The sequence below is a fragment of the Kogia breviceps genome, chromosome 12 (assembly GCF_026419965.1).
Source record: "Kogia breviceps isolate mKogBre1 chromosome 12, mKogBre1 haplotype 1, whole genome shotgun sequence".
Lineage (NCBI taxonomy): Eukaryota > Metazoa > Chordata > Mammalia > Artiodactyla > Physeteridae > Kogia > Kogia breviceps.
Window position 1 is genome coordinate 9,726,939 of NC_081321.1, and position 13,606 is coordinate 9,740,544.

General features: G+C 46.6%; 1 protein-coding gene and 1 pseudogene across 2 annotated transcripts in view; one reads left to right on the forward strand and one right to left on the reverse strand.

Moving 5' to 3' along the window:
• The window catches only part of GRIN2B (glutamate ionotropic receptor NMDA type subunit 2B), a 422,513-nt gene that overhangs the window by 50,418 nt on the left and 358,489 nt on the right, over nucleotides 1–13,606 (reverse strand). For both annotated transcript variants that reach the window (XM_067008755.1, XM_059081259.2), the window contains one exon: nucleotides 456–658. In XM_067008755.1, the coding sequence (XP_066864856.1) occupies nucleotides 456–658 (203 nt within the window). The remainder of the gene's footprint in view (nucleotides 1–455; nucleotides 659–13,606) is intronic.
• Nucleotides 11,670–12,068, forward strand: LOC131766688 (small ribosomal subunit protein uS8-like; annotated as a pseudogene).

The following is a 13,606-nucleotide window of genomic DNA, read 5'->3' on the forward strand; positions in this document are numbered from 1 at the left end:
CCACCCATTTAACCAGAACCCAAATTCAGATGCAGAAGAGTTACCAGCACCTTAGAGGCCTCTTGTTCTCCCTTCCAGGCCCTTCCCACCCTCACCAAAAAGAACCATTATCCTGACTTCTATCGGCATAGATTAGTTTTCTCTATTTCGAAAAATGTTTCTAAAGACATGCCGGCCTCAGAAAACACCCTTCAACACCAATGTAAACTTAAATCTCTACGAACTTGAGGTCCTGGTCACTGGGACCACGCAAGGCCCCAGAGACGATAACGCAGTTAGCGGTAATTCTGCCGGGTCATGACCCGGACGGGACCAGATGCCAGACCCCAGGGCTGCCAGAAACCCCACCGCTCAACGGTGACGAAATTCAGACACGGTGCCCAATTCATTCTGCGCCCCGGATCGCAGCCGGGTGCCGACAGCTGGGGCAAACCCGGCGGCCCCCGGCCACGTACTCGGAGATGATGCGCTTCTGGCAGGGCACCGTGTTCCGCATGCACGTCCCGCTCAGAGGGTCCACGCTCTCCACGATGACGAACGGCGCCTCCTCCAGCGTGACGATGCTCAGGTGGTCGTCCTCCTGCTCCTCCGTCTCAGGACACATCCGGGGCCACACGTAGTACTTCATCTGCAGGGACTTGTCTTTCCACTTGCCCACCTGCACAGGGATAAACAGGGACTCAGAAACCACCGGCCGACACAGAGCTGCTTCTCCTGGCTTCCCCCGGGAAGCTGTTAAACGAAGTCCGAAGATGCAGCCATTGTCCGTAACAGAGACGAATCCTCCTTAGATCACGTGCTCAGGATGAGACGACTGTGTCCCAATCTAAGAAAGGTGGGCTCTTCACCTACTCACCCCCTTTCCAGACACGTGCCCGGCGCTCTGCTAAACCTCGTGGCTTAAAGGAGCGTCTGTCTGCCCTCTGGCAGGTTCACACCGAGTGAAGGAGTCAGAAGTGGAAGCAAATGTTTACAGCACCGTGTGATAAGTGCTAAAACTGAAGCCTGTCCCAGTGCTGGGAGGAGGCCGCAGCTTCCTGCCCTGAGTGCCTATTGGTGTTTTCTCCTCAGCTGTAACGCGGAGCAGGACGGGGAGAGCAGCAAATAGCTTTGGAAAGGTCAACAGAGCGGCGGGGGCAAATGAGCCAGAAGGATGTGCTCTGGCTTGTGCCAGAGGTCTAGTGGGAAGCCACAGGGAGAACTGGCTGGATCTGAATTGGAATAAAATGGTGAGTCGGGATGAAAGAATAGAGCGCAGCTCGGCTGGGGAAGGGAGTGTGGTCGAGGGGGTGATGAACGTCACAGGTCAGCATGGATACGCACCTGCTGGGCTGGGTGGGCGCCCGGGGGCGGGGGGCAGGGATCAGATCGGTCTCTCTGTGAACCGCCACACGCGGTCACATGGGCTGTGTGCCTGCACTTCACGTACTCCAGCGTGAAAGGCGGGGGCCCCTGGCATCATGCACGTGGTGGCCCTGCTGCCAACCATTGGGAGAAATGTGGGGGTTCCATTCTTTTTCAAAAGAGCCATTCGTTCCTGTTTTTATAATAGACTCTGCACGCCTTGTTGGTAGGTTCTTGCTCTCACTCTGTCATTGAGTTTACTGAAGAAAGAGGGAGCACCTTTTAACTTTCTATAACCAAACATCTTCGGTTATCACCAGGAATTATAGATGCATTTTCTTTCCTCTATGCAGCAAAACAAATTTTAGTGGCACAGGTGAGGCACCAGGACTACAAAACGACTTAATTTATGAACTACGAAAACCAACAAGGAGCGACAATTGGCCAGTATGTCATAAATTTTCAAGCAAATGGCTTAGATTTCCGTATTAATCCAAAACCAAAATTCACTCTTTTGCTTCTGCTTCTGTCTACACCTAAGTTTCTACCTAGTGCCTCCCTTGGTGTGGTTTATACCTCCCCCCAACCTGTCTGGTAGGCGTTGCCTACTTTCATGCCCAGATTAGGCCTGTACAGCCACCGCCTTTGTTCTCGTGCGTCACTATAACACGGGCAGTGGCTCGGTGACCTGGGCTCTTTCGTGTGGCATTAACCCTGATGCTGGTTTTCTTCCAAGCGTGCAGCCATATGTCACTTCTGTGTTCGCAGTTATGCACTGAAGCAAACATTTGCTTCCCTTTACGTGTATAGTCTCTTCCGTACTGTTGGTCCTGATTTTGGTACAAGTCTATTTTTCTTCATATTACTAAGACTACTCATTTCTAAAACAAAAATGTCCAACTAGCTTCCCAGCCATGTGGAGATCTTCACGTCTTCTGCCTGTGCTTTGGGGGAGGTGGGGCTTGGGGAAGGGAAGACCCAGCTGTGGGAGCCCATGACATTGGGTCATGTCCATCTCCAAGTGGCCCTAGTTACCCCCATGGCCAAACTGTTATTTTCTGCGTGTTCCATTATGTGAAAAGGATTGGGAAGCCCTACGGTACCTATTTTTATTTTTTTCACTGCTATCATGTTCCCCCAGTAGTCTCTCTGTGTTTTTTTCTTTAATCCAAAACGTGTGCTCTTCCATCTTTACTGCTACTAGCTTAGCCCAGTCGTGCGGCAGCCCATCTTGGGATTACTGCAGGCAACTTCAAACTTCATATAAGGTTTAGAGTCCACTGTGGACACTGCTGCCAGATGGCTCTTCTTAAAACATCATTTCATCATATAATTTCTATTCAAAAATTTCAACAACTTCCCACCACCCTCAGGACTGTGTCCAAACTTCTCACCTAGATGGTCAAGATTTGTGCATTGAGCCTAATCTACCCTGATACACTTAACTTCACTATTTTGAAACATGCATCCTTTATTAAAGTCGGAAAAGGAAGTTGTCGGGTTTGGAAGTTAGGATAGGTTAATCAGGAACAGGTTTCAACAAGCTGGCTGTATTTTCTTTTCTGATAGTCTCACTATATCTGTGAAACAAAAATGCTGCAGACATAGCATGTTGGCAAAGTTTTTTCATGAAACTTGTGAACAAGAGGGAATATAAAATAGATCCTTGTATACTTGATAGATTTGAAAGGAGTCTAAAATCCATAGGCAAAAAAAAAAAAAAAAAAAAAAAAGATTGTTTAACGAACTAATGCCAAAAAGGTCTCTAGTGACATGTCAGGGACTCTTTTTTTAGAAGTGGCCTGTGTAGTGTTTCAGAAAACAAAAAAGAAGTCATGCTCACCCAACTGCAGATAACACAAACTAGAAAGGATAGAAGATTTACTGCAATGCAGAATCAAGGTTGGAAGCCATATGAATTCACTGGAATAATGGACTGAACGAAATGGAATAAAATTCAACAGTATTTATACTTAATGTCTAGCATTTAGATTTTTTAAAAGCAACTGCACAATACTGAAAAGGAGATATTTCAAGGAACAGCAGTCTACACAAGCTATTGCAATGACAAATGGTATATTTACAAACTTACGGCATCCAGCTCGCTGAGGGAGGGGAGGGTATGGACGACCCCGCCCTGCTCTGTGTGCATCATACCACAGCTGGAAAGCTTGGTTCTGGTCCTACAATCCTATGGTCAACTGATTTTTATTTACTATCTCATCCTCATTTCCCCAGGAATAATCTGTTCATGAGGTCTCCTCCAGCACTCTTTCTTAACTTCCTGTCAAGACAGCTGGATCACATCCTTGCTTCACTTCGACATAATGCAACCGATATCAACTGCACATCAGTTCTGTGCCAGGCGCTGGGCTGCGTGCTAGAGAAAACAATACCAGGCAGCATTTACTAAGGGCTTAGTATGTGCTAAGCACCCAACACATCCAGGAATCTCATGCATCGTCAGACTGAGTCTGTGAGATGCAGGCTGTTATTTAGTGTCTCATTCTTCAGGTGTGAACAGAGGGGTCTGATGAGTTGCTCACGGTCTCAAGGTAAGCGAGCACAGTGTCCGGATCTGAAGCTGACCAGTCTGGCTCCAGAGCTTGGGCTCCCACCCAACATCCTGCATTGCTTCTCGGATAATAATGAAGGATATAATGACTGTCCTCCAAGGACAGTCCCCTGGGGAAAGACACTGTCTACTGACAGTAATATCAAGTGAGGCTTTGGTAATTACCCTAATAAAAGGTCTAAAAAATTACTCGGATTCAGGGTAGAAGTGACTATTTCTGAAAGGGTCAGGGAGAAGCTTGACTGGGACCCTTTTTTAAGCTGGGCCTTGAAATGGAAGCGATAGCTCAGTAGGTGAAGAGTGGTTTATCTGCTGAGGCAACAGCAAAGTTGCAGAGTCCTGCAGCTTCTCCATGGAAACACCAAGGATGGTCCTTCACGTGTCGGGAGAACTGGTCTAGCTTAGTTCTCTTCCCTAGAGACCTGCTCCCTCCAGACAGAAGATCCCTGTTGCTCTTGACAGCCAGCTAGATCGTACAAATCTGTTCCCAACTCCTTGTTCGATGGCTTCAGGTTGGTAGTTTGAAACTGGTCGTAGGCACCATGAAATCAGGGCTGCCCCTGCCCACCCCTGTCCCCAGCAGTTAAACATTTACCAGCTCACCACTGCCCAGAATAACCAAATCATTCATTATTTCATGCTCTTTACTACCTTATTGAGTGACTTTTTAGATGTCTTGTCTCCTAAACGAAATTCTTTTTTTTTGATTCATTTTTTATCCTTTTAATATATGTGGGATAGTAAGGTTTTTTTTTTTTTTTGCCTCACCCCAAGGCATGTGGGATCTTAGTTCCCTGACCAGGGATCGAACCCACGCCCCCTGCACTGGGACCACAGAATCTTAACCCCTGGACTGCCAGGGAGGTCAAGTCCTTCCTAAACTAAATTCTGAATGTGTCTCTAAGTATTTCTGTGACTGCAGACAAATATCTATAATTCTCTGAGCCTCAGTTTCCGCATCTGTAAAATAGGGAGTGATTGCTAGGTGTCTTCTACATAATTTCATGATCTTTAGGACACAGGCTCCCTACTACATTTCCATCTGATGAGAGTGCAGTAAAAAGGTGTTCTTAGTGGTTATTTCCTAAAGGGAGGGAAGTATCTTCTGATCTGACTCTACAAAAGATTAGCTTGGGGCTTCCCTGGTGGCGCAGTGGTTGAGAATCCGCCTGCCGATGCAGGGGACACGGGTTCGTGCCCTGGTCCGGGAAGATCCCACATGCCGCCGAGCGGCTGGGTCCGTGAGCCATGGCCGCTGAGCCTGCGCGTCCGGAGCCTGTTGTCCGCAACGGGAGAGGCCGCAGCAGTGAGAGGCCCGCGTATCACAAAAAAAAAAAAAAAAAGATTAGCTTGTCTTAAAGTCTTGATTCTTTTTGTTTGTTTGTTTGTTTCTTCAAGGATAATTACAGTGACAAAGAAAGTTAACAAATTCCTTCAGGACTGAAAGGAGAAACAGGTTTGAAAAAAAACCCAACACAACTCTGCTATGAGTATCAGATTTGCAATGCCACTACACAGTGCTTATGTTAAAGAATGTGTTTAGTTACCACAAATTAATTACTTCAACTTCTTGTGAAGCAAGACAGTTAGAAATAAGTAAACAGCTAAAATTAAATAAAATAGGGGCTATTTCTGTGGAAGAACAGGTATATTTCAAGCAATTCTTCTTTTCAGGGGGAAAAAGTATTAAAAATGGGAAAGTTTGTAAAAGTAAATAGAGAAAGAGAAGCAGGAGATGCCGAAAGGAAAAATCTTGAATTCTTTTCTAGGGTGTCTGAACTCGCATTAGTACATCATATTGGATATGCAGAGCAGGAGGAAATGAGGTTAACAGGAAATATTTCAGAAAAAATTCAGTGAGAAAAACTGAATGAAAAATTTATAGTCGAGCGTATAACACGTTCAGGAGAAAGAAAAAAGCCTTAAGAAATAATGAAGAAAATGTCTGTAAAGCACTCTGAATTCCTCAGAGGGAAGCACTAAACAAACATCTCCAGCAGCACATTTAACAACACCCGTCTGTAAAAAATGCAGTTCCCTGCCACACTAAGTTTCAGAAGATCTCCTGAGACCTGAAATCATCTTTCTGAAGAAAAAAAAAAAAAAATCTCTGATTAGTTTTCTCAGGAAAACATGGAGTCATTTTGAGGGTTTCTGGTTGCTTCTCTCAGTACAAGCTGAACACCTGTCCAGCTGGGGATCTCTCCTCAGAAGGAAGTCTACCTCTCAAACCTACAGCGTGTTACTCCATAAGCTTTCCCTTAGGAAAATTCTAGAACCAATCTGTGGTGACGGGAGACGTCAAAGTCTTCCTTCTGCTAACAGATTTCTTCCACCGCCGGCAGTGAAGCTGGCACCCAAGAGCACGCTGGGACACACAGGGGCGGCACTCCTTCTGGAAGCCCCTGAATCTGTCCCCTTGGTGAGCGCGTCTCCGGGGAGAAGGAGAGGAGTCCAGGCAGGGCACGGCTTCTGTGAAGGCCACCGTAGTCCTTGCCCAGAGATCAGAGGGCATTGCTCTCCCCGGGCAGCCTCTCTCATCTGCAGGCAAAGTCATCTCTCAAGATGCTGGAACGAAAGCCCTTAGCGGAGCCTCTTTAGGCGTCAAAGGTTATTTTCCCCAAGTCAAAGCATCGTTGTTTCTTGCTGGAGATGACATCTGGATCTAACACTAAACGCTTGCAGCTTATCTGACGCCTTCGTCTGACTGTTAGAACGCAAAATTGAAAACTACATGCAATTGCCCTGAACAAGCCGCAGGGACCAGCAGTCTCTGCCAGGCAGCCCGATCTGCACCCCATCCCGTCCCAAAGTGGTGTCGAGCAGGCAGCTGCCACGTGTGGGGCACGCCCTGGGGCAGGCCGGAGACTCCTAATAGGACAGAAATCTGAGGAGAGCAGGGCACTCCTGTTTCTCCTCCCCCAAAGCTATACACCTTAGCTCTGAGGATTTCCAAAGGTTAAGTGTCTGATAACACTTCATTTTGTTCAACCTTTATTTTTCTGCGTCCATCCCTCCCCTCCATTCCTCATAAGCAAGTAAATATTCTGGTGTATGACCATCCATTCTCTATATTCATACAAAATACATCTGTGAGTATGTATGTAAGAACGTGTTTTTCCAAAGTCGGATGTGTATGTGTGAGTATGTATGTATGACACCAGGTCATAGTATGCATGTCTCTGCAAATGTGCTTTTCCCACTTAATTATACATCATGGGCTTCCTTCCAACTCAATAGATGGCAGACTTGAGTCCTTTTAATAGCTGCATAGTACTTCCTAATAACGAATGCATTCTAATTTATTCAGTCATATCCCTATTGATAAACATGTAGGATGTTCCCCCCAAATTTAACAAAAACACGTACTATTGAATACATATCTTGGTATTTCCAAAGCATCAATTACCAACAATAAAAAAGTAGAAGGAAAGGATATTTGTGTTTTCAAATGTGCTTGATGTTGCCAGACTACTTTACCAAAGGTTTAGAGCGACTGAAATTCCCATCAGCAAAGCACAAGAATGCGCCTTGCTCACATTCTCACCAGCACTAGGTTGTTACCCCTATTAAGTGTTCACCAATCTGAAGAATAAAAAATGGTATCTAATTGCTCTAATTTTCATCTCCTTGACTCGCGGTAAACCAGGGCACCCTTGCACGTCTGTTAGCCATTTTGATTTCTTTCTTTTACCCTCTAGTCACACCCTTCACCCATTTTCTGTTGAGTTGTCGGTCTTTCCTATCTACTTGTAGGGAGTTCCTGGTATAGTATGATAGTAACTCTTTATCTGTCAGATGTGCTTGAAATATTTTTCTACTCTAAGATTTGTCTTCTGACTGTTTTGGGTATTTTTTTTATGCACAAGATTTTACTTTTACTTCTTTCTGTCAAAGTAAAATATGTCTCTTTTTATACAGAACGCTTGATTTCCCACCCTTACTTAAAAAAAAAAGATCTATCCCACTCTCATAGCATTCTTTATTTTAATGTTTGGCAGTGTTATTTACAATACTAATTTAAACGTAGAGCTAGGAATAAACACTAGAAAAACTAAGGTTATACAATGAAATGTGTGTGTTATAAACCTTGACGATGGAAAATAAAATAGCATGTACTAAGAGTCAGAGAACGGGAAGAAGTATAAAAGTACTAAATTTGTTTTAGGTGTGTCTCTAGAGTATAGCATGCAGTTGGCTTTTCCTTTGTAAACCAACCTGAAAGTCTTTTTGTCTTAATACCTAAATTTTGCTCATTTATATTAATTGATGTGATGTATTTGGCTTTGTCTCTGTAATATGTTGGTCTTTACTATTTTTTATGTATTTATTTTTAAGGATAGTTGATTTACAATATTGTGTCCATTTTCAAGTGTACAGCTAAGTAACTCAGTTGGTTTTTCTTAGATTATATTCCATTATAGGTTGTTACAAGATGTTGAATATAATTCCCTGTGCTATACGGTAAATCCTTGTTGCTTATCTATTTTATGCAGAGTAGTCTGTATCTGTTAACGCCATACCCCTCATTTGTCTCTTCTTCCCTCCCTCTCCCCTTTGGTAAGCAAAGTTTGTTTTCTATGTCTTCTCACAGTGTTCTTTGGTCTTACTTTCTGCACGGAGCTTTGTCTACACTATGTGTGGTCGACGTGCAGCTTCGTTTTCTGGGCTGCACAGTCTTCTCCCCATCAGCCCCTCCCGTGTTTCTCAAGTGCTCTGCACCCTTCGTAGCCCTCCTCAGGCCTCAGCAACACCACGATGCTGTGCTTGTCCACCCCCAGCCAGAGAAGAAGCTCTGTTTGACCTTCCGTAATCATTTTGTGGGTCAACTACTCCCTTGGGCTATTACATTAAAATCTCTGTCTCTGAATGTGTCTTTAAGCACTCAAGGGCAGAGACTATATTATTTACCTCCTTCTGTCCCTGTACTGGCTTGAAACAAGTGTGTTCTCGGTAAATTATTGACTGATGTGTCACTGGGGGACAAATACTTCATACCCTCAGAAAGCCTCCAGTGCTAGATATCAGTCCAGTGCTCTTCCATGGAAAGGCTGTAGTAGGTAAGGGCTGCCTCACATACTGCCTCCCTCAATTCTGCCTCTAGGTTACAGAGTGCCCTGGGCGGACTCGGTTCCACGTGGATGGCTGTACCTACAACGGCACACCTGCTGCGCTCCTTCCCCTAATCACATGCACACTCGGTGATGTCTAGATTTGGAAAGCTGGCGTTTTGAAAAATGTGTTAGAAAATAATTTCCATATTCAAATTTGATCCGGGCTGCCTTGACCCATTACTGCCTCGGCACGTACTAAGCTGGGGACCGGTGGCTCTGGGCACACACGCCAAAGGGAGACCCATCCAGCCACTCTTGCCTGGCACCTGTGTGGGTCTCCCAGCGGCACTGAGATGTCAGTTGTCATCTCAGGCCTCATCTGCTATCCCTGGCTGACCCCTGCCCCTCCGAGAGAGCCCGGGGCTCCCTGGGGGCTGTGCAGACCCACTGCTGCCACTGCCCACAGCCCCCCCTGTGGTCCCCGTTCTCCACGGTTCCTCTCTTCAACCATCCCTGCTCTGGAGAGTGAAGGAATAGAGAAGTGGCGAGCTGGGGTAGAATCTGGGGCCGGGAATGGAAGGTGCTGATTCCCTCGGCACCAGAGAACAGCTGTGGTCATTTCCGATAACACCACGAGCAGAGATGCGATAATATTAGAGTAACTGTGTGTGTTCTGGGCCAGGCCCCGTGCCAGGCACTTCACACAGAGTGATGGTATTCCGGTGTCACTAGCTCCCAAACAGGCGGGTACTGTGATGTCCGCAGTAGAGGCAGAGAAACTGAGGCTCGTTGAGGGTCCAGGACATCATGACTCTGGAAGCCCGTGTTTCTTGCACTGTGCCATGTGGCCAAGAGAATATTTCTGACCTCTTTACTCCTTCCCCGCCGTGATCCGAGAGAAGAGGGTCTGCTTCAGCTCCACAGCCTCCCTCCAGTCACCTAAGCCTCCCAGAAGCTGGGACTGATGGTTGTGTCTAAAGACTTTATGGCAAGGGTCAACTGGAGTCCGTGGGGGGTGGGGGGCACAGGCAGGATGGTAGCAGGAGGAGGCAGGGCACAGACAAGCTGTGTGACCTCTGGTGAGTTATTTCACCTCTGGGCCTGGCGCGCAGTAGTTTTATGCAAAAGCAGCGTTTGCGATTTTTTCTCCTCTTCCTTGCCCTCGTTGCTGTTACCGTTACTCCTGCTACCAACAACAGCAACTCCTCAGTGCGCCTACTTTCCTCCCAGAACCAACTCCAACTTCTCAAACTCTTAACTCGATCTCTTTCAAAATGTCAGACTAAACTCCATGCCATTCTTCCGGTTACATGCAATATTTTCATTCAGGCGCAAATAAAAACAGAGATCATGAGAGTAAAATTGCTACGACCCTTCTAGATTTACCAAAGGCCTTGAACCCAACGAATGCCACCAAGCCAGATGTTCCTCTCCCGTAAACCCCTCCCTGGGGCAAGGTGGATAGTTTAGAAAGCGTAGAAATTCTTTTAGGTCAGAGCGTATTGTAAATAGTTTGCTCAACAGGCTCGGCTAAGCTGAAAGATTCAACATGTTTTCCTGAAGTACCTGATGCCTTCCTGGCCCGAGGGTTTGAAACCTCCCAAGCCAACTCCCCATCCTTGGGCAGCAATCCTAGGAGTCCATTCTGGGACTCAGAGGGGCTGAGTCACTGAGAGCGGAGCCCTATCCACCTTGTCCCCGGATCCACTTTTTTCCAAAAAAGGCCCTCTTCTTGAACGTCAAGACTGAGTCCTGGACCACCTCCTCTGGGACATGTGGGACCAGGCAGAGACCTCTGGAACTAAACAGCACCAAGTCACGTCCCACCTGCTCTGAGTCAACTTCCTCCTGTATCATGGGGCTCTAGACATGCGTGCAACATGCCCAAGGCTTAGGTGGCTCCAGAACCCAGCTCAGCAGGGCTGGGATGCTGACTGACCGACTTGACTGACGGATGCGGGTGGTGTCACAACCTGCTCCGGGGGACTGGGCCACAGGCTTTAGTCACGGACATCGCCCCTCATCAGTTTCCCTTCTCACCGCTAGCTTTATCCTCCGATTGCAAACTGGACGGATAGAGCACAAGTGCACAATGCCTGAAGGTTCTGAATGTGACTTCCTGGATTCGAGCCCTGGCTCGGCAAGGTCTTCGCTGGTATTTACACATGTATGCACGGCTGTATGCAGGCGTGCCTGTATGTATGCGGGCATTCATGCATTCACTCACTCCACTACTTCATTCTAATTTGTCACCTTAGTTAAATGCAGGGCTTTGAGTCAGAAAGGCCTAAAATGAGTCCTGGCTTTGGTTGTGTGTGACTCTGCAGGGGCTACCTAACCTTTTAAGTTCTGGGTTGTGGATAACTGCTATTTTGTCTACCACGCAGCCATCCTCTGCCTGACCCCCTAACTCCCTCCCTCCCCCACCCCTTTTGCTTAGCCCAGTCTCTCCTTTTGTGAGCTGCCCCTTCCTCGATTCCAGCCACGTGGTCCTCTGAGAATATGGCCATGTTATTAAATCTCTCTGTCCATCCTCTGACGCAGCTACAGCTGAGGGGCGGGCACCTGACTGGTTGGGTCAGATCCTTGGGATTTTTGGCCTTAGGAACAAAGAGTGTGAAGTCAGTCTTTCCCCAGCAGCACAAGCTAGCCTATGTAAAAATCAGAAGCTCTTTCCACCATCTCTCTGTGCCGCCATAGTGGTGCCTATGAATGTCCTGGCTGATGCTCTCAAGAGTATCAACAATGCCGAAAAGAGAGGCAAGTGACAGGTTCTTATTAGACCATATGCTCCAGAGTCACTGTCAGCTTTCCCACTGCGATGATGCAGCACGGTTACGGTGGCGAATTTGAAATCGTCGATGATCACGGGGCGGGGAAAATTGTTGTGAGCCTCACAGGCAGGCTAAGTAAGTGTGGAGTGTCCAACTCTAGACTCGATGTGCAACTCAAAGATCTAGAAAAATGGCAGAATAAACTGCTCCCATCCCATCAGTTTGGTTTCATTGTACTGATAACCTCATCTGGTATCATGGACCATGAAGAAGCAAAGATGAAAACACACAGGAAGGAAAATCCTTGGATTCTTTTTCTAGGGATGTAATACATACATGCAAATATAATGCCTCAGAGGGGGAAAAAAACAAAACAAAACAAAACCCAGAAGCTGTGGGCCACCATGTTTCACACCCTAGGAGAAAACTGGCCAATGGAGAGAGAAGAATGAAGCCAGTGGCCAGAGGAAAGCATATACCAGTGAGAGGGCGAGCATGGCACCTGAGAGTATCATTGTTCTGGAGGCTCAGCCAAGTTCCCATCGTGGGTTCCGGTGCGACAATCCAGTATCCTTATAATAAATGTGCCTTTTGCTTAAGTTCATTCAAGTTGGATATTTATTCTTTATCATCAAAACGGTCCTCATAATGCACTGTTTATCTCTTCTATAAATGGCAATAGATAAAAACTAAAACTATCTTCATGAGGTTTTGATGAAAATTAAATGAAATAATGTATCTAAAATGCTTTTGCAAAATGCCCGGAACTTGGTGAGCACTGAGTAAATGATGCTGGTGGTGGTTGGTGTTTATCACCAACTTTCTGTGAACATCTCAGGGGCCAGGAAGTAGGGTGCGTCACCAGGGACAGGCAGATCCCACCGCCATTGCTAAAGAAGCAGCCCCCGCATGGGATCAAGGAGAAGCAGGAGGCTTCCCCTCAAGTTCTCAGGTTCTGGGGTGCAGGCAGGGCCAATCAGCAGAGTTCCTGTTGTCAAGTCCCACAGTGACTTGTGGCTGCATCCCCTTCCGGCCCCCAGGCCTCGGGGAGGTGGGGAGGGGTTACTCGGACAATCACTGGGTCTGCACCTGCAGCCAATCTCACTTGGCAGGTCCAAAGTATACCAAAGTACCTTTGGCCAGCGGGCCAAAGGTCACCATGTTTCCATGTGTCAAATAATATTTCTCTAATAGGTATTTCAACACCTTTCATATCAGTGGTATCTTACCGTTTTCTTGTAGAAGGTGCTCTTGGGATATCAAGCATAACTCTTTTCCTTTTCTCCCCAGTGTTTATGATCTAGTTTTACGCCATCCACTGAAGGCCAGGGGGACACCTGGTCTCAGAGTAAGCGCACTGGGCCAGGAGTGTGGACACCTACCTGCTCGGCCTCTGGCTCTAACCAGTGGTGGGGCCTTGGCCCTTACTTTCCTGAGCCTGATTCTCTATCTGTAAAATATGAGGGTAACAACATTTACCAAAACTCCCCCAAAGGGGTTCAGGAGCGACACATGTGATGATGTGTGTGGAGATGTCTTGAAACTGACTATTCCCTGCACAAAGTCAAGCAGAAAATACCCTTGAGGCTTAAAGGTATTAACTCATTTAGAGGTATTTAAATTGAGGATATGCCAGACACTGGCCTAAGTGGTAGATTTTGCAGGGGAAGAACGGGGAAACTGACCTTTTGAGATGCGAGGTCATTTGCCGGTGGTCACATAATAATTAAAAAATGGCTGAATTGGATTCAAATCCTTGTCTGCCTCCCTCTAAAGCTTGGGCCTCTTGTATAGTTCTGGGCAGCCTCCAAATGAAAACTCCTCAGCCCCTAGGAAAGCAAAATTATTGGCCAGGTTGT